This window comes from Dendropsophus ebraccatus, chromosome 4, assembly GCF_027789765.1.
Source record: "Dendropsophus ebraccatus isolate aDenEbr1 chromosome 4, aDenEbr1.pat, whole genome shotgun sequence".
NCBI lineage: Eukaryota > Metazoa > Chordata > Amphibia > Anura > Hylidae > Dendropsophus > Dendropsophus ebraccatus.
This window is the reverse complement of record NC_091457.1, coordinates 37,389,488-37,411,210: the sequence shown is the minus strand read 5'-3', so window position 1 is coordinate 37,411,210 and position 21,723 is coordinate 37,389,488. Positions and strand designations below refer to the sequence as shown.

General features: G+C 43.1%; 1 protein-coding gene across 1 annotated transcript in view; it reads right to left on the bottom strand.

Moving 5' to 3' along the window:
- Positions 1–914: 914 nt before the first annotated feature.
- DRD4 (dopamine receptor D4) overlaps positions 915–21,723 on the bottom strand; it is a 45,087-nt gene continuing 24,278 nt past the window's right edge. The window contains exon 4 of the mRNA XM_069968321.1: positions 915–1,739. Coding sequence (XP_069824422.1) covers positions 1,537–1,739 — 203 coding nt within the window. The 3' untranslated portion in view covers positions 915–1,536. The remainder of the gene's footprint in view (positions 1,740–21,723) is intronic.

Below are 21,723 nucleotides of genomic sequence, written 5' to 3'. Positions count from 1 at the left end.
CTGCAGTGAAGCAGCTGTTGTTCAAATACGGCCGCAGAAATAATTGATCTGTCGATTATTTCCAGCCGCTAGAGTGTGAACAACAGCCGTTGTTCACACTCTGTTTGCACAATGTATGGCCGTTCTGACTGTTGTACATTGCATTGAACTCTATGGTTTATTGGATTGCAGGCACACCCAAATGTTCCCACAATCCAAATAATATAAAATTATGTTCCCGATACTGCCATATCGGCTGCAGGAACATGTCAAACAGTGGCCGATGTTTAACACGGTAGACAACAGACGTGTTGAACAACAGCCATTGTTTATACATAGTGTAAGCATAGCCTTGGGCTAGGTTCACACTACGTATCTTTCCGCTCGTAGTGCGAACCGCGAATATACGCACATAGTTTTGAGGTTGATGTGTTCGCTTGAAAGTATACGATATACGCCCGCACAATGCACACTACGTATGAGCTTACGGCTGGATCGTATACGCCGCCGGGAAAAATGAGCAAGACTGTTGTTTGAGGACGGAAATGTTCGAACTCACGGCCGTGGATTTCCTTGCGGTCCCGTACGGAGTACTTATTTCAGCCAAATTGAACTTGATTTTTCGATCCAAAAGGTTCTGTGAGTTTTATTGGGCTGGGCGAAGATTTCCAAGTAAATGACCTGTTTCAGATCGCTTCAAAACAAGCTAGGGAAGCAGAACTGTACTACGGGCGTATGTTCGCGGTGCGTACGCATCCGGCCGCATGTCGATTTTTCCCACGCCTGTAGTTTCAGCCGCACATGTACGGCGGCGTACGATCTATGGACGGATTCGTACGCAGTGTGAACATAGCCTTACACTGTATATCCATGTGACAATCTTAATTCGAACTCCAATAAATGAACACAGCCTCTTTGTATCAAACAATCTCTTTATTGATCTATATAAAATCTTTCTTCTCCTGGGTTATAGGACATTGGTTTTGCAACCTTACGTTTCTCAGGTACCGGTATGGTCCATCACCAAGCAAAGCTGTTAGAAGTTTATAGGACCCCTTTCAAGTGACTAATGCAGTTGTGGACAAAAGAAGGTCTTCTCCCTGTTTCTGCACAGCAGATAGGGGTTGTGTCTGTAGAGAAAGCATACTTCCACTTATGGAAAGCTAATTGTAATACTTAAACCCATTAAAGAACTTCACACAGATGACATCATGGTTAACTCTTTGAAGGATAGAGCCACATAACATGTTTACTCCTTTCTATGGTTAATCTGCTGCGCCTCCAAAAACTCTACTGAATACCATATTAGGGATTTTAGTAATTCTTCATTTTTAAATAATCCAAGAAAGTTTCCATATCAGCAATCACTAAAGCAGCGAGATGACATTTACTTATCTCCATTTCCTGCTGGAGCCTCCTATGGTTTGTTATATCCTCTGCCTCAACCCAGTCCAGTTGAGTAAAAAGAACCACATAGTCCGCATAGTAATGTTCAAAGCAGCTGGTTCCTTCGGCTAGCAGGACACGTTGCATGTTGATGTGTTACGTCTCCAAGGATTAGCAGCACATTCGAAGCACTTTGCGAAAATAGTTCCTAAACTCGGTGTTGAATATCGTATAGATGACTGGGTTCAGGGCACTGTTGACATATCCCAACCATGTGACGGTGCTAAAGAGTGGTGCAGGCATATAACAGGACTCGCAAAGAGCTCGGGTGATGTGCACCACAAAGAAGGGCGTCCAGCAGAAGAGAAAAGCACCTAGAAAAGAGGAAATTATATATGATGAAGTAGAAATAAGGGAGACATAAGAACTGTTTTTTGTTTTATAAATGTAAGTCAATGGAAAACGGATTCTACACTATGGCATACAACCACATCTGTTTATAGCATCGGTTTTTGCATACATTTTTTTTTTCCGTGCACCTTAAACGAACAGCAAAAACATTGATTGAACCTAGACTTACAGAGTACCATACAGCAGGCCAGAGAGTACCTTTGTTTAGCCTCTGTGCCTATGGCTGTGCCATGTGATTAATGCTTAAAGTTAAAGGGACCCACTCAGCACAATTGTACTGACATGGTTCCCAGCAGTTTTATTACCCTGTGTTAGAGGGGCAGCAACTAGTCATCTGAGCAGAGAACCTCCCCATGATTAGTCACAGCTCCATACCCGTCATTGTGCCATGCAGGGATGATTGACAGACAGAGTGGCCACTAATGGGTCTCCCTGCCTGTCAATCATCCCCGCACTGCGGGCTGACAGGCAGAGAGCCGTGACTAGTCAGGGACGCTCCCTGCCCAGATGACTAGTTGCTGCCCCACTCCCGACCTCGTGTGGTGTAATAAACATTTTTTCCCCCCTTCATAAAGCTACTACTCAGCTGTGGCTGGTTTGCTTTGCAGGCTTCACAGTACATCTATACACTGCTGCTGGGAACCATATCAGCACAATCGTCCTGATTGGTTCCCTTTGTAATTCAGATTCCGAACTGCTGACACTGTTAGATAGCTGTTAGGTCAAAGAGAGACATGATAACTTTTCTATGTCACTGACAGCCCACTCAGCCAATCAGTGTGCTGTCCCACAGCAGCCACCGATTGGCTGAGCAGGCTGTCAGTAACCTGGGAGCCGGAGAAGCAGAGGGGAGTGCTGCAGGTGATGTAATAACTTGTTCAAAACCCACCACCTAATTAGTTTAGTAGGCAGGGGCTACATTCTCGTAGCGGAATTAAAATCTGCTGCGAGAATGCAGAGCCATAGGCCATAACAGTGCAGAATATCGCAGTGGATTTTCCTGTGAAAACAAAGGATTGGAAAATCAGCTAATCTCACAAAGTTATACAGATTTGTAAATTACTTCTATTTAAAAATCTGAAGTCTTCCAGTACTTATCAGCTGTTTTATGTCCTGCAGGAAGTGGTGTATTTTTTCCAATCTGACTCTGGGCTCACTGCTGCCACCTCTGTCCAGAGCAGGATAGCACAGAAAACATGTCATCATCTATTGTTTCAATAACAATGGATCCATGTCAGATTCTAGGGATACTGTATATAATACGTGAACTGCACATTGCAAATACTGTAACCAGATATCACAATGTTATCAATGATCTTCAGCAACCCGGTAATATAACACTTGTACACTGCTTTTTACATGTGTAATGTTCTGTACAGGCGGCACTAGTTAAGATTAACTACTTATATTACACTGTCATACAGATGGCCGCTCTTACCAGCATGGTCATTGTGTGAAGTGAAGCAGCTACTTTGTCATTGTGACGTAGAGACATCATACTATGAGAAATGGCTGCCTGCATAATGAAACGCAGCATGTTTTATTATAGAATAAAATGGATGGATTCTGCCTTCAATTTCCTTTTCTATTATGTAGATTACAATTACCTCTTCCTCTGCTCATTTTCCGTCTATTCCTCATTGTGTTTCCAGTGGTTTTCATCTGTGCTATGACAAGGTTGTAATATGTCACTACTATCAAGCCAGCCAATGCAGTATAGTGTGCCCTTGGCAGTGCCCTTGGTTTTGATGGACCATTGATGTTCACGAGGCCTTGTGCTGTTCTATACCTCTCATATGTCTCTGATTCTACATAAAGGTTTTTTGTATTCGATTATGAATAAATCTTTCTTCATTGCAAAAAACGGATTATGGAGCTTTTCTCCCCTAGAAGCAATGTAATGCTGCAGGGATTTTGTATAGTCCTCATATATGTGCCTCATCGTACTAACACTAATTTATCCTACTTACTAACCTATCTTGCTAACAGATAGAGGTGACCCCAACAATATAAAACTCTATTTAAATAGCTGCAACTATGTTCTGGGGATTTGCTTCTAGTGTGGGCAGTTCGCCACATGGACAGAGATGGCAGCAGAGAGCACAGTTTCTGACTGAAGAACTACAAGACTTCCTGCAGGACATACAGCAGCTGGTAAGTACTGGAAACCTTACATTATAGATGTAACTGATAAATCTCTAACATTTTAGTACCAGCTGAGTTGAAAATATTTTTTCTTCTAGAATACTTCTTTAAAAGTGGCCTGACAAAGGATGTTAGATACTATATCGCATGACACCAAGAACTGGGCAAAGCTAAAGCTTTGGCTGTCCAGGTATGATGGGAACTGTAGTTTTGTAACAGCTGGAGATCCATAGGTTTCCTATCCCTGCACTAGAGAATCATTGACTGGTAAACTCATACAGGTGATGATATATATTGTGTTTCTGAAACAGACACAACATTACACTACTAAACAAACACAACTGTATCAGTTCAATAGCATAGTGCTTTAACCCCTTAACGACCAAGGGCGTAAATGTATGCCCTTGCGTTGTTAAGGGTGTTCAGAGGAGGTCGCACGGTGACCCCGCTCTGAACCGCCGCGATCCCGGGTGCTTTCTGCAGCCCAGGACTGCGGCAAATTAGTGGGCATGGTCCAATCACCGTGCCTGCTAATAAGCCATTTAAATGCAGCTGTCAAAGTTGACAGCTGCATTTAAATTACTGTGTTCTCACATACTTGGTGGTCTAGTAGGGGGACCGTCCCCCACGACGCGGTCGCGGAGGAGTGGTCCCCGCTTGTGACCTGGCTGGAGGTCTGCGCCGTAATGACGCTGATCTCAGCTCGGTAATCTATTGCTCTCAGCTGCAGCAGCAGTCAGCGCTCCCTTGCTCCTCACCATCGGCCCATGTAATAGGGCCCTAAGGCAGTATATCACCAATCAGTTCCGCCAAGACTCCTATATGCACTCACTTACCTACCCGTATGTACAGTAAAGTAGTCATGATTTTAGAGCTTTTCTTATAAAATTTCTAAAACTTCTATATGACCCTGATGCACCTAAGCTGAAAGTGACATTTCTATACATTCAATGGACAAAACAACTCTGTCAAACGATATAATATCAGCAGAGGTGTAACTATAAGGTGTGCAAAGGATCATTTGCCGCATAAGTAGACCCAACTAGAAAAATGGCATATGGTGGGTGGACGACCGTGTGGACCTAGAAGTTTGCATATAGCTGTATTCTACATCAATCCTGTACAACTGCAATTTCCAAGATCACTGAGTTTATTGGGTCTATGAGGCATCAGTCAATTGCCCTGACCTTTGGAGAAAATCAGCAATGTACGATCCAGTAATGACTTCCATTTATTATTATAAATGACTATAGTGCTGCAGTATGAGCTGCCCGCGAGCATGGCGGCACAGTGATTAGCATCTGCTTCCCACCACAGTACATTATGCATGGTGTCCGCATGGCTCTCATTGATAACATACGCTATCAGCATTTGTAATGCAATGATTTGTAGTCCCTGCATTATTTACCACCAGTCGTCTTAAGATTTTACATAAAATAGAATACAGAATATAAGGATGGTTATATTTCAACGTTTTAAATGTTTGCAGACAGCCGTCTGGATTTTCTATGCTGCGCTGTTGCAAGCAATTTAAGTGACCATTATCTATTTTTAAATAGGCTTAACTCAACCGGGATCCTGGGATTGGAGTGACGCTCCACAAGGAGTGATTTAGAAGCTGAATGATGTCAGCAGCTCGGCTAATCATCAGCAGAAGGGAAGCCTCAGTCTACCTGCCAGCCCCGCTCCTATCACAATGAGCTAATGCTCTACTTCTGCTTTTCACACTCGTCTGCTCACTTCAGATTAGCTAATTATGGACTTAATCAAAGGATTTTGTTGTAGCAACATTTAAAGGGCCAGTAAGCTTCAAGCGCACAGTGACTTAAATACAAATGATAGCACGTAGGCCAAGTTCACATAATGCGTCCAAGGTGACATTTCCCTTGCCGAAATAGATACCAAAAAGGGAAATTACGTATATCTATCTATCTATCTATCTATCTATCTATCTATCTATCTATCTATCTATCTATCTATCTTCTATAGATCTATCTCCTATCTATCTATCTATCTCCTATCTATCTTATGTTATGATGTATGATGTATATATATTCTTGTTCTATCGCTGTAATTTGTTTAAAAATCTTCTTTTTTTTTTACACAGCAAAAAAAGTACTTGTATACTGTTTTATGTCCTCCTCCGAACCAGTGCGTCTCAAAATTTTTGTTCTCTAGCCTCACCCGATCCATGTTCATGCTGGGGCCTCACCAACGAAACCACATACTACTACACAGCACCAAATACCACCATGTAGTGTACATAATATCCTAGAGCAGTGCCAAATCAGCACCAAAGTGCAGGAAAAAGAAAACTGCTCCACCTGTAGTAAACCAACACTGTAGTAAAGCAATAACTAATCTACCAGTGACAAAGCAAAACCACTTTGAAGAATTAAATACTGCTCTACTTGTAGTAAACTAACACCAGTGCACAACAAATATTGCTAGACTGCACACCCAACAACCCAACATCACACTGCACCAATACATACTGCTCCATCTGTATAACGTAACACCACACTGCACCAATACATACTTTCCTATATAGTGGTTAATTCCCCCAATAGTGCCCCACAACTAGTCAGTTTCCCCAATAGTGCCCCACAAACAGTTAATTTGGTGCAATGGGGGTGATAGTCCAGCCCCCAGTGCACCAAAACGCCTAATCAACATTCAAGGATTAAACTGCTAATAGCACGGTAATGGCACCAAAGATGAAGGTAAGGCCGCGTTCCCACTGAGCAAAGCTAGCGGAATTCCGCGACGGAATTGTCCGCCGCGGAATGCCGTTAGCCTCCCGCTCATAATGGGACTCTATGGGAGGCGCGCGCTCCTGCCCTGTCCGCGCTGAAGAATGAACATGTTCATTCTTCAGCGCGTATAGAGCAGCAGCGCGCGCCTCCCATAGACTCCCATTATGAGCGGGAGGCTAACGGCATTCGTCGCGGAATTCCGCTAGCTTTGCTCAGTGGGAACGGGGCCTAATGGTGCATCTACACAGGCAAATTTATCTGACAGATTTTGGAAGCCAAAGCCAGGAATGGATTTGAAAAGAGGAGAAATCTCAGGCTTTCCTTTATGACCCGTTCCCTGTTTATGGTCCGTTCCTGGCTTTGGCTTTAAAAATCTGTCAGATAAATCTGCCTGTGTAAACGCACCATAATTACACTTACTTACTTGCTTCATAATTGTTTTTAGCCAAGCTGTTTTAGGCAAAAAAAAAGTCTGCAAAAGATAATTGCACTAGATTTATCAAGGCACGTACTTCTGATGATAATTTTGGCGCAACAACCATAAAATTTTGCACAACCCATCAAAAGTACCATCTGCTCAATAAAATTGTGCAGATGATGCATCTGCCCCTTTATTTTTAGAATATTAACTCCTTAAGGACCCATGTGCCAGGACTAGAGATGAGTGAACCTCGAGAATGCTCGAGTCGATCCGAACCCGAACTTTCTGCATTTGATTAGCGGAGGCTGCTGAAGTTGGATAAAGCCCTAAGGCTATGTGGAAATCATGGATATAGTCATTGGCTGTATCCATGTTTCCAGACAACCTTAGAGCTTTTTCCAACTTCAGCAGCCCCAGCTAATCAAATGCCGAATGTTCGGGTTCGGATCAACTCGAACCCGAACCCGGTTCGCTCATCTCTAGCCAGGACCTCTATGAAGTGAGCTTAGGAGCTGCTATCACCAGCTGGGTCCTAATGACAGAGAGCAGCAGCAATTGTACTACTGCCCACCATTAACTCCTAATGGTCCTTTTACACAGAACAATTTATCGTTCAAATTTGCACGATAACGATCGAATTTGAACGATAATCGTACGTGTAAACGCAGCAAACGATCAAGCGACGAGTGAGAAACTATTCATTTTGATCTTTCAACATGTTCTCAAATCATTGTTGATCGTTACGCCACTACTCTGTGCTCCTTCTCCTTGACTTATCTTCTGCCTCCGACACAGTTGACCATTTTCTCTTACAAATCCTCTCATCCCTTGGTGTCACTAGCCTAGCTCTCTCTCCTGGATCTCCTCTTACCTCTCCAACCGCACTTTTAGTGTCTCCCATTCTCACACCACCTCCTCTCCTCGTCCCCTTACTGTTGGTGTTCCCCAAGGCTCTGTACTCGGGCCTCTTCTCTTCTCCATCTACACCTCTGGCCTGGGTCATATCATAGAATCCCACGGCTTCAGGTACCATCTTTATGCCGATGACACTCAGATCTACCTCTCTGGTCCGGATGTCACCTCTTTGCTATCCAGGATTCCAGAGTGTCTGTCGGCCATATCCTCCTTCTTCTCCTCCCGCTTTCTAAAAGTCAACATGGACAAAACAGAACTTATCATCTTTCCCCCATCTCGCTCCACCCCGCCTTCTAATCTTTCAATCACTATCAATGGCTGCATTCTGTCCCCTGTCCCCCAAGTCCGCTGCCTTGGGGTCACCTTTGACTCTGCCCTGTCCTTTAAACCACATATTCAGGCCCTGACCAACTCCTGCCGCCTTCACCTCAAAAACATTTCCAGAATCCGCTCTTTCCTCACCCCTGACTCCACCAAACTATTGGTACATGCTCTCATTATTTCCCGCTTGGACTACTGTAACATCCTCCTCTCTGACCTTCCAGCTAACTCCCTTGATCCCCTCCAGTCTATCCTTAAAGAGAACCTATCATCTAAATTTAACTGTCCCTGTTATAAAAGGTTATCTCTCCTTAAGTCTATATCTAAGGATACAGACTGCTTTTGCAGTCTGTAATCTTATACTTTACCTAATCATTCATAGCAGTGCAGTACGGCCGAGCCCCGCCATCTTAATGACGTCACTTGCGTTCCAGCGGTGGAACGCACCGCTGGAACGCAAGTGACATTATCAAGATGGCGCCCGGCCTTACTGCGCCGCTACGAAGAAGTAGGTAAAGTATAAGATACAGACTGCAAAAGCAGTCTGTATCTTCATGAAGAGTATTTATGAAGATACAGACTGCCTTTGCAGTCTGTATCTTATACTTTACCTACTTCTTCATAGCGGCACAGTAAGGCCGGGCGCCATCTTGATGATGTCACTTGCGTTCCAGCGGTGCGTTCCACCGTCGTAACGCAAAGGTCAGAATCAAGATGGTGCCCGGCCTAGCTGCACCACTACGAAGAAGTAGGTAAAGTATAAGATACAGACTGCAAAGGCAGTCTGTATCTTCATTACAAACTATTAGAGTAAGTTAGAACATACATACACAGCGATCTCGCGCTGTATAGCGCGCGAGATCACTGTGTATTGACAGAGCGGCGGGCAAAGGCTCATGGGAGCCCTTCCCGCCGCTCTGCATGCCGGGAGCTTCCTGTCTCGCGCCGGCTCTTTTGAAAAGAGCAGGCGCGAGACAGTGAATTAATTAGTGAATAAATCAAAAATGCGGCGAAAAAAAAAATTTAAAGTATTTGCAAATGTTAGTAAAATAAATAATTACATTTAATTAGGGAATAAAAATTTTTTTAAATTGGTCCATGATTGGTTCTCTTTAACTCTGCTGCCTGACTAATCCACCTTTCCCCTCGCTTTGCCTCAGCCTCTCCCCTCTGCCAATCCCTCCACTGGCTCCCCATTGCCCAACGTATTTACTTTAAATTGTTGACCATGACATACAAGGCCATCCACGACCTGTCCCCTCCGTAAATCTCTGACCTGATATCCCGCTACCGTCCCTCACGCAACCTTCGATCCTCCAGTGACCTCCGTCTCCGCTCCCCCCTTGTTCGTACCTCGCACAACCGCCTCCAAGACTTTGCCCGAGCCTCCCCCATACTCTGGAACTCGCTACCCCGACACATCCGTCTCTCATCCACCATCAAGTCCTTCAAAAGTAACCTGAAAACCCACCTCTTCAAACTAGGCTACAACATACAATAACTCTGCATCACACTTGAATGGCTGCGCTTTACCTCCTGTTTCTCTCCCTATACCCTATAGATTGTAAGCCCTCGCGGGCAGGGTCCTCTTCCCCCATGTACCAGTCTGTCTTTTGCCTTCATGTAATGTTTTCTGATCTTGTTTTGTTCCTACCTGTTGCCTATCTATTGTATAGCGCTCTGGAATTAAGGGCGCTTTATAAATAAATAATAATAATAATAAATAATAAATCGTTCGCAAAAACGTCGCAGATCATTCAGTGTAAACAGTCATTCAACGATTTCACCTATGTGTGAGATAGGCTTAAATGATCGCTTAACGATTTTTCCGTACGATGTATCGTTCCGTCTAAACGCTGATCGTTATAAAAAAAACATCATTCATTCAAAATGGTTAATCGTGCGATCGGGCGAATTATCGCTCCGTGTAAAAGTACCATTAGACACTCATGATCGCATTGATTGTCAGAAGCTGAGCTACTGCCACTGTCCAAGATCGCACAAAAACATGGAAGTCAATGAAAAAACTGATCAAAATGGATGCACACAAAGGCAAAAAAAAAAATTGTTTTGCAAAAAAACATTGCAAAAACGTAGAGTTAATCCAGCCTAAGCAATGTTCCAATATTTGATTTTTTGTCACATTATCTATAAGAAAAAAAGATCAAAATCTCTCATCTACACAAATGCGATACTAATAAAAACTAGCGCAGAAAAATAAAATAGCTATAGTTCTTAGCAGGCGAGGAGGAAAAAACGAAAATGAAAAATAGCTCCATCATTAAGGCCAAATACCACTGTGTCCTTAAAGCGACTCTGTACCCACAATCTGACCCCCCCCCCCCAAACCACTTGTACCTTCAGATAACTGCTTTTAATCCAAGATCTGTCCTGGAGTCCGTTCGGCAGGGGATGCAGTTATTGTCATAAAAACAACTTTTAATCCGGCAGCGCTGTGTCTAACGGCTGGGGCTTACATTTGTATACAGTATGCATTAGGCTGGCACACCCTCTGTCCTTCCTCCCCACCCTCCTCATCATTAGGAATGCTCCAGGCTGATTGCCTCCTATTCCCCACCTGTGGCAGCCCGGAACATGTGCTGGATCGTTAATACACCTGTGCAAAGATCAAACAGCAGTAAATGTTCCTGGATCATTCCTAAAGATAAAGAGGGTGGGGAGGAAGGATGGAGAGGTGGTGCCAGCCTAATGCATATATAAATGTAAGCCCCAGCCATTAGACACAGCGCTTCAGGATTAAAAGTAGTTTTTATGACAATAACTGCATCCCCTGCCGAACAGACCCCAGGACAGATCTTGGATTAAAAGCAGCTATCTGAAGGTACAAGTGGTTTGGGGGGGACAGATTGTGGGTACAGAGTCGCTTTAACCTCTTAAGGACATATGACGTACCCGTACGTCATATGTCCTCATTAGCACTTCAAAGCGGGGCCGCGCGGCGACCCCGCTTTGAAGCACCGCGATCCCGGGTGCCGCGTGTAGCCCGGGACCGCCGCTGTTAGCTAATTAGCTAATCGGGGGCAGCTGTCAAAGTTGACAGCTGCCTCCGATTACCGGAGGCAACCTTTCCCTGGGGTCTAGTGGGGGAGATCGCTCCTCCGGGACGTTGTCCCGGAGGAGCAATCTCCCTGTCTGATGCCGGCCGGGGACTCATCCAAGATAAGGGCTCATGTGGGTTTCTAGTTGGAAAAATGCAAGTGCTATGGCCTTTTAAACACAAGGAGGAAAAACCGAAAACGCAAAAACGAAAATGGGCCCCGTCCTTAAGGGTTAAGAGGTTAAGAAACCGTGTAACAGAAAGCACCATGTCTATGGTCTGATGACGATTGATGACTCATTTTTATTATGTTGTTATGACCTACTTCTTAGGTAACATTGTAGCGCTGTATAATAGGTGTCTTCTCACTAATTTCTCTGCATGCTGATTATAGTACAGTACACCCTCAGCATTCACACAGAATCTGCTTTACTGTATTGTGGATTTAGAGACACAGGATACCATTCATGTACTTTTAGCACACACATCTGACGTCACCTCTGATGCAAAGGTAAATTAGTTTAAAGGGATTTTACTATTTAACAAAAATCTGTATACTGAGATATGTACCACATACAACATACAAATATGTTGTTTTTAAGCACAATAACTTACATCACTATTGTGTTCTCTGACATAGATGTGATTACTTCTGGGTTCCTTTTTAGACTGTGACTGTTTACCATGTGACATTGCACCTGCTTTCCACAATCCCCCCTTTCTTACAGGCACAATGGAGACTGCTAATACTTCAGGGACAGACCAGGAGATTCCATAAGGTAGAGAGAGAACCAGTGTAGGACGAGGAAACCTAGGGCCCCCCATGGGGCTGATCTTGGGTTTCACCAATAAAGTGGCATGCTGACCCAGTTACCTCTTAAATTTAACTCTGTGTCTATAACTCCCTTGGGAAGAACAAGCTTTTAGTCAAACTACTCAGAATGGCCTAAACTTATGAACACAGTGGTGGAACTATAAATGTCACAAAGGTTGCAATCACGACCAGGCCTGCATGCCAGGGGGCCCCACCAGCCCCCTTATCCTGCTGTCATTTTGCACTTCTACCAAATTGGCATTGAACATGACAGACAGTGTGGGAAAACTGCAGCGTGCAATCCTGCAGACTCCTCTACTATTCAATTGTATCATCCATTACTAATACAACTGAATAGTCGATTTTCGGTAGAAGCCAGGGAACCTTGTGCTCCCTGTTCTGCCACTCAGCGTTTCCTCTTGCAATTAGCTCCCCCCCCCCATTCCACAGGATCCAGGTGAGCTTTATTCAAACTCTCACCTCCACCCGCACAAAAAACCTACAACCCTCATCATGTCCTATTAGCAGATCATGATGGGAGTTGTAATTTTGCAATCTGTGTCTCTCCAAGTCTCAGCACTACAACCTCCACCATGTTCTGGCAGCTCATGATGGGAGTTGTAGTTTTGCAGTCCGTGTCTCTTCAGGTCTCAGCTTTACAACCTCCATTATGTCCTGCTGGCAGTTCATGATGGGATTAGTAGTTTTGCAGTCTGTGTCTCTCCAGGTTGAAAATCTATAACTTCCATAATGCCCTGCTGGAAGTCCATGATAGAAGTTGTAGTATTGGAACCTGTGTCCCTCAAGGTTGCAGAACTACAACCACCATCATGACCTGCTGGCAGTTCAGTATTTCAGCTAGAGAGTCAAAGATTGGAAAAAATTATTATAGAATGACACAGTACAGTACACAAGTTATAGGGGACAGTGGCACAATACATGAGGCGGAGGCAGTGGCAGAGTACTTGATGGGACACAGTGACTGTTCATTAGGACATTGTGGCACATTAGGGGGCATCGCCTTAGAATCATTGAATATAACTTTTTTTTTGGCCTCTGAATGCACCTGATTAAGTGGAATGGGGGGGGGGGGTACAAGCTAAAATCAGCCTTTAGCTATACTATAAAGCTCTTGTAGTATGCTGGGTTGTTGGAATAGCCAAAAGAGATAAACTGATGGTTGTGTAGGGGCTTCTAATAGCTGCAATCTTTGGGTCCCAAGCTTTTAGGAATCGTTCAGCCATCAGCCCATGTCAATTCTTTGAGCGGAGAGTGGAGGTGCCCGAGACATCACATTGAGACAGTAAGGCAGGCGGGATTCCGAGCGGAGTCTGCGGTGTGAGTTCCGTTCGGAATTTCCGCCTGTTTTGCTCAATATAAACGGGCCTCTATCCTGAAATTACTCTACAAATAAACAGACAGTTCTGTTGATAACCACTAGGACTACCGAAAGATTTGGCTGATGGCTGAATGTTTCATGGCTGATGGCTTAAATGTTCCCTAATTGCACTTGGAATCTCCGCCTGTTTTGCTTAGTGTGAACGTAGCCTAACTTGAGAGCTGCAGACTGTCAGCTGTAGTTGGAGGGTCCTTGGTGCATTGTACACTGCATGCTTGTGGAAGATCAAAGTACATAGTTCTGTGGGGGCTCAGTGTGTGGAAGTGACCTCCAGAGCAGCACTAATAGGGGATAAAACAACCCAAAAAATTATATACATATATTTTTCGAATGGGAAGATGGTCATGAAGAATATCAAAAAAGACCAGAATTATCGCAGAGATCAATCAATTTTTGGGCTACTACTGATTTTTTGCGCATGCTGTTTTTTGTGCACATAATTTATTGAGGCAAAATTGATAGATTTCTCTGGTTTACGCCATGTTTGTCATTTCTCAGTTTTTTGTGGCAGGAGGGTGTGTGGCTTTAGATTAGCTACATTTTCCTGTGATTTATCATGTGCAATTGTTTAATTTTTGTGCAGAAATTTGCACAGCTGTACTACACTGCTTCCCTAGGGTACTTTTTTTTTTAAACAATCTGTTTTAGGCTAAAATTGTGCAAAAATTATCAAGGTACTTGTGCCTAATAATTTTAGCTCAAAAATCTAAAGATTTTGTGCAATCCAACTGCTAAAAAAAAAAAAGCCGCACCAGATACATGTCCCCCAGAAATCCTCTTTGATATGCTACAGTACATGATCACCTTCCCATTGGAAAAACTTGCCCTTGACCCAATATGGCGGCTTTGGTCGCCCTGGAACTATTGAGGGACCATTATATCTCTCCAACAGATTTTTTTATTTATTTTCACATAAAGTAGCCGTTTAAATTTTTTTTATCTTTATGAGAAAACCTATTTAGCTATTATTTAAAACTTATATTTACAGGCTTAAAGGGAACCTGACACCCCCGTGCCGGAGCAGAGCCCGGCCGACCCCCCGCTAGAGACCCTTATACTTACCCCGGAGAACAAAGTCCCGCTCTTGGATCCGCTCCCGCCGCCGAGATATCACCGTCGGAAGCCCGGCGAGCGCATCAGAGATGACTCCGATGCCCATAGAGAATGATGGCTCTATTCATTCTCTATGAGCGTCGGACTTATCTCTGATGCGTGTGCGCCGGGCTTCCGAAGGTGATATCTCGGCGGCGGGAGCGGATCCAAGAGCGGGACTTTTTTCTCCGGGGTAAGTATAAGGGTCTCTAGCGGGGGGTCGGCCGGGCTCTGCTCCGGCACGGGGGGTGACAGGTTCCCTTTAACACATCAAGTTTTGCCCTTGTTTAGTTTGCACAGGATGGAGTGGTGTAGTGGGCTTTAGAAAAAATAAACAGTTAAACACATAGTACTAGATAAAATCAATCGATCGGGAAACTCCTGTGATATCACTGTCCACTTATAGACACTATTACTGGAACTTCCTGAGGCAGTGATGTAAAACATTCTTTAACTACTTCTAAATTCCCTCCAGGGTGGAGGTTTTGCTGACAACCATCTGGCAAACACTTTGCATTAACATGTGTGTGGGGTGGCTGTCAGCATTACCACTGCTCTGAAGGGAAATAGGTAGGAGGAAAAGAAATGTGCCTACTGAGCCTAACTATAGATTCCCTCAGGAAGTTCTAATGATGGATCCGTCCTTATAGGAACAGTTATCATATATAGAATGTCCATAAATAGTAATGTATACATCAACAGAATTTTCCCGAGGCTTCTCTCTATGAGCAGGTTGCCTTAATAGTGGGATATATTCCTATTATTATATTTACAGAGAACTTGCCATGTTACCCTATTGTTGCAAGCTGCAGGCATACTGGTTGTCACTTTTAGTTAAGCTAGCTGACTGATTTACCAATATACAGAATTCGATAGGAGACGGATTATCAAACATTGCACATTATAGAATGGGCAAATATTACATTACCTATTGGAAGAACCATGTAGTTTAAAGGGGAACTCCAGGTAGAGGTTAAAAAAATGAAACCTCTGCAGAAGCATAACGCATTACTTACCTGTCTATCTCAGTTTTGAAACTACCAAAAATCCATTTGTTTGGGGGAGGGGGGTTTGCTCTGTTTTGTGTTTCTGTTCTTCCTGGTTTGGCATTTCCCAGAATGCAATGCTTTCCCTCATGTGATCATCACAACCCCCACCCATTACAATCAGTAAAATTAGTGCAGCAGCTGCTTCTGTTCGGTCAGAGATGGTGGATCACTCAGGGGATTGGAGGATGCAGCCAAGCCTCCTGTGACATCACGCCCTGCCCTCTGTCTGCATCATCAGCCTGTGCTCAGCAAACACACACAATATGAGACAGAGGCATGGAAGATTTGTCTCCTAGGGGGGGGGGATAGCAGAAGGAGCAGGAGACAATGTGAATTGGCACAGGGGGCATTTTTTTCACTTCCTGGATTTCTATCAGCTACCAGTGTGGCAGAACTGTACAGATACAGTAATACATTGTATAGACACATCTATATAACTTTTAATGTACTTTTAATAGAAAGCAAGTTTTTCTTATCCAGAGTTCCCCTTTAATGCACATCTACTCACCATCTTGCATCTCTCTCTCTCTCTCTCTCTCTCTCTCTCTCTCTGTTTTTCTCTATATATAGCTAAAATGCTGCCTACTATTAATAAATCCATTTTCTACCATGATCTACACTACCTAAGTACAAAACATGTGAACTCCGGTTCCGTTAACACTGCCCATGTGTCTAGTTGGTATTTTTTGAGGCACAGAGTATATCACATCATGTCTGTCAGTCTATATGCATTACAGTATGTAGGGCATCATGTCTTTCACTTTACATACATATAGCATTATGCATGCCAGTCTATATACAGTATTGTCACATCATGTCTGTCAGTCTATATATACACATAACAGCATGTAGGGCTTCATGTCTGTCACTATACTGTACATACATATAGCATTATGTATGCCAATCTATATACAGCAGTGTCTCATGCTCATGTCTGTCAGTCTATATATACAGTAGCATCTCACCATCACATCTGTCAGTCCGTATACAGCACATTGTCGTCATCTTCATGTCTGTTAGTCTATATACAGCAGCATCTCAGTATCATGTATGTTTTTAAGTCTATGTACAGCAGTATATCATCATCATTATGTCTTTTAGTATATGTGCAGCACATTCTTATTATCATGTCTGTCAGTCCATATAAACTACTCACATAAAATTAGCATTATTTCGCTTGCGGGGGAAATATATTAAAAACGTAAAAGGGTCAAGCTCCAGTGATATTATATCATAAAAGTAGGGCATATAAGTAGAAGCAGCGATGGGGATTTCCTCTCAATTTATTGAAACAGAAGCCAGTACCAGTGTGGTTATACCCCACACGGGTCGATGGCGGCCCGATCAATACTGTAAATGAGCGCCGATTTGCTAGATTGGCGCTCGTTTACTGGGCCTATTATTGCTATTGTTTAGCAAAGGCTGCACGGATAGCATTAGCGATGTCCGTGCAGTCTTTGCCTAAACAGTTTTTACATTACCTCTCCATGTTCCCAGTCTCCTCCTGCTCTCTGCATGCTTCCTCCCTGATCCCACGCACTGCAGCTTAACAGTGGCCCGTCAAAGCTTACAGGCCACTCAGCCAACCGATTTGGACGATTATTGGTCCATGTAATAGGGCCCTAACTTGTCATGTGCCCTGGAGTATCAGTTACAGCTTGACAACATCTTATGCTGTTTACAAGTCACCTTATTGTCTGCTGAGGCATGGCATCCCACTCTGCTTGAGGGGGAGTCCTCAGGTCATTGAGGTTCAGGGTTACAGAATTATGACCCTCTTCTTAGGTAATTCTATAGGTTTTGTATGGGATTCAGGTCTGGAAAAATACAGGCCACTCTATATGAGGTCCCCCAGTCTTTAGCAGTCGTTCCCAAATGATGTGACCTCGATGAGCTGGAGCATTGTCCTCCATGAAGATATTAGGCCTGTGTTATTCATGCAGTGGTACAATGGACTTGAATAATGAGGTTATTCAAGTAGTATGGGCTTGTCAATGTACCATTCACAAAGTATAGGGCAGATCTAGACAGCCCATACTGTAACATCCCCACCAAGAACCACTCAACAAGCCCCTTGTTAGAGAACAGCAAATCCAGGTCCAGTCTCTTAAAGGCAGATTTTGAGTCTTGTGCTGGTTGAATAGACTAAACATGTGAAGTCTGACCTGTACAGAGAGTCACGGCTCAATGTATCCTGAATAACATGACCGCCTTCTCTGTGAGTCCTCAGATGACCAGGACTTCCTGTGTTTAGTCTCAGTTTTTTTTTCCCACCCAGAACAAGACTAAAAAGCTGCCGTCAGGAGACTGGGCCTGGATTGGACAAGTAAGTATAGTTTTGTTTTAAAGCATGATAAGTAAAATAAATAAATTCATGTAAATTGCAAACATGCTTTATCAGGGGCATAACTAGTAATGGCTGGGCTCCAGCAAGGGGGGACAGGATGGAAGGAAGACATCTTCCAGTACAGAGCTCATGTGCTAGCTAGATGATCACAGCATTAAAATACGAACCCAGCATGAATAGCAGCTGCTGCAGAAACTCTTTGGAAGCAGACCTGCCAATCACCTAAAATTATACTGATGTGCAAAATGGGGCAATACATAGGGGAAACATATTCAATGTGTAATGAGGTAAGGGGTCTTAAAACTAAAAAACAGGCCTTATCTTCACCCAGTAAATATGAGGACCAGTGGGTCATGTGACCAAGGTACTTTATATTTCTCTCTTTCCCTCCATGTGTGCAGCCCGACCCTGTCTGCCCAGCAATAAGTGTTTCAGGAGTTAGGAAGTGTCAGGTAGTTGGGAAGAGGGTAGTCTGAAGTTCCGGGCCCCTAATGCATTGGGGGGGGGGGCACCTGCAGTATACACTATTCCTGGTTAGCCAGTTTAAGGGCAAAGGCTAACCAGGGACATTACAGGGCTGTGGGGTAGGGTGTGTGTGTGGGTGGGTGGTGGTTTGTGTTTACACCGTTCTTCCTATGGTAAAGCACCATTACAATGATAGGCAACTTATGTAACTTTTATTTTATTTTACTGCTTTTAAAAAATTAAACCCTTTTTTTTAAAAAATTAAATGTGTTTAACCTCTTCACGACCCAGAAGGTAACTGTATGTAATGGGTAGGATAGGGGGGTTCAGAGGGGGGGGGGGGGGGGCCGCGCGGCGCTCTGAACCACTGCGTTAAAAATTACGAAAATTAGTGCGGTCCTGAAGGGGTTAAAATTGCTCTATTACCATGCTTATAACACATTTATTTTTTGGTCTATGGGCTATTTGAAGCATCATTTTTTGCGCCATGATCTGTACTTTCTATCGGTAGCTTGCTTGCATATATGCAACTTTTTGATCATTGTGATTTTGAACTTTTTGATGTGATTAAAAAACAGCAATTTTGCACCTTGGTATTTTTTTTTTTTTACACTTATGTAAACTGTGGGAGATCAGGAATGTGATAAATGAATATAGTTCAGGCAATTTTGCATGTGTCAATATTAAATATGTTTAGTTTTATTTATAAAATGGAAAAAAAAGGGTGGGGGGGGGGTGTTGATTTAAACTTTTATTATTGAATGGTATTTTCTTTTTACACATCCCACTAGACCCCAGGTGATGGCATTTTAAGGCTATTTAAATGCTGATGTCAGTTTTGTCAGCTGCATTTTAATGGTTAATCACACACACACACACACACACACATATAACCCGCAAAGACAAACAGCAAACAAGACAAGGTTGTCCAATACATCAGTTGCTAAACTATAGACTAAACAGAGGGAAAGCTCACATATAGAAAAAAACAGCTCAGCAATGAAAGAAAAGGTTACATCTCACCTAGTCTTGTAGCAATACTTTCATGGGGTATCCTGGCTGAGCCTTGTAGTACCAAAGAGAGGTAAAAGTTACTATAAAATCCCAAGTAATGGATTAATCTGATTCCTACTTGCAGTGATGTTTGAGGCTGAGCCATGTAGTGCGGGTGGTAAGTGGAGGTTCGTATATCCCTATTAAATCCCTTACCCCTTGTGTGTAGCTGCACTGCCCACTCAGGGATAAGTGGGGCACTTACTATAGAAGAGCAACCACAGTCTTTCCCTTTGCCCTAGAGTACTGTACAGCTATTATAGGGACTTGGCAATTCAAGATGCCTCAACCAAAGAAGTGCTGCGCAATGTAACCGCAACTTCATGTTACTATTGGTAGCAGAGGGGTAAATATACCTTTTTTAGCACCCACCTGAGCATAAATTTATATAAAAGTCACTCTAAAGAAATACTTCTCACTATACTATACTGCTTACCATATACTACACTGTGCAATACTGCCTTTGATCACTGGTATAACATTCTGCAATACTTTTGTATTGCAGTGCATTACACTGTCAGTTTTACACTGGCAGGCTGTCTTCTATAGACCTTGCGTCCATTGTAATTCTCCAATGAGGAGAATGGAAAAACAATGTGTAATCAGAAAATTACCTTTTGTTTTAAGGAGAACCATCAGCAAAAAACTGCTAAAAATGTTTTAGGAATTGTAGGTGGTATTTTTATTTTATTTTCCACATCACTGTATATTTTTAAATCATCATGCAATCTTGCAGTTTTCATTCTGGCCACTAAGCCTAATAATAAGCTGACACATCCTGTTCTGTAAAAATCACTTTTCGCAAGTTTTTTATCTTATCATATACAGCATTGCAATAAAAGGTGTCACCAGTAGATAGGTAAAGCAGGATCCATCATCCACAATAGGTGATGGGTCTCTGTCCACAGAGCATGCCTCAAAAATATTTTCAAGTCGGTAAGGCTGTTGTAAAGCATAGCTCTAAATAAAAGCTGTTACAAGCAGCTCAGAGAAGATAGCTGCCCCATAGTCATGTAAAGAAAGAAAGAAAGAAAAAAAATTACTATTGTAAAATAAAAACAGATTAGAAGTATAGAATATCACCATGTAGGCAAATACATTAACAGGAAACAATAGTTGTGTTGAACTATACAGCAATATAAAATAGTATAAGAGCAATATTTAAAGCACATATAACCTAATATAACCATAAGAAAAACCATAGAAGTGCGGATGGCAAACAAACCCCCTAACCAGTTGTAACTGAGACATTAGAAGCCAGTTAGACCACTCCAGGGCAGAGGACAGTTCTTTTTTTTGGTAATCAGGAAAATCTTGGCTATTTCCATATCCGGTCATAGTTTTTTTTTTCTTCTGTGTAAATACACTGTTTGCTGCTCTAGTCCTAATTCTAAGTGCAAGACCAAGGCAAAATAACATTGATTTCCTTGCACCCAGTATGCAGATCAGATGCCCCACAAGCCACCCTCACACAATGACAGCAGTAGCACATCGCCATTACATAGACTGGTCCTTCTCCACATTCTGGTGAATGTAGGGTGTGAACAGAAGTATCCCAGTCTACAATAAGGAAAGTCTACACAACGAGAATTGCGAGGGACTTGAACTGTTACTGGAACACAACTTAAAATGAATGCTTTTGTTCTTCCCCCTCGCTCCCCTATTTACCCCCGTTTCTCCCCCTTGCTCTAGCTGACCTCATGGGTCTGTTGTGGTTGGTCTACTCCAGGCCAGACTTGCTGCTCTTATTCACTGGTCCCATTGTTGCCGTCGGTTCTAGAGGTCTGGACAACTTATTTTTGTTGGAGCTACTCCTGCTACCAGTGCCACTAGTTTCTCGGAGTCTTCTCTGACATTCTAGTTCAGCACCTTCCTGGCCTAACTTACTCCTGTCTGCATCAAGTTATATTGTTGATTGGAAAGGGTGTAAATGGTGTACCCTCTGAGTCAGGTGACAATCATCAAACACCTCTGTAACCCCCATGACCTACCCATACTGTCCAGTATAGGTTGTCTCTTCCCAAAGCTCTAGAAATTACAAGGAACCCCAAGCCCTGGTAGCCTTGCCATTCTCTTAAAACGGTGCTCCTCAAACTGTAAGGTGCCCCCTAG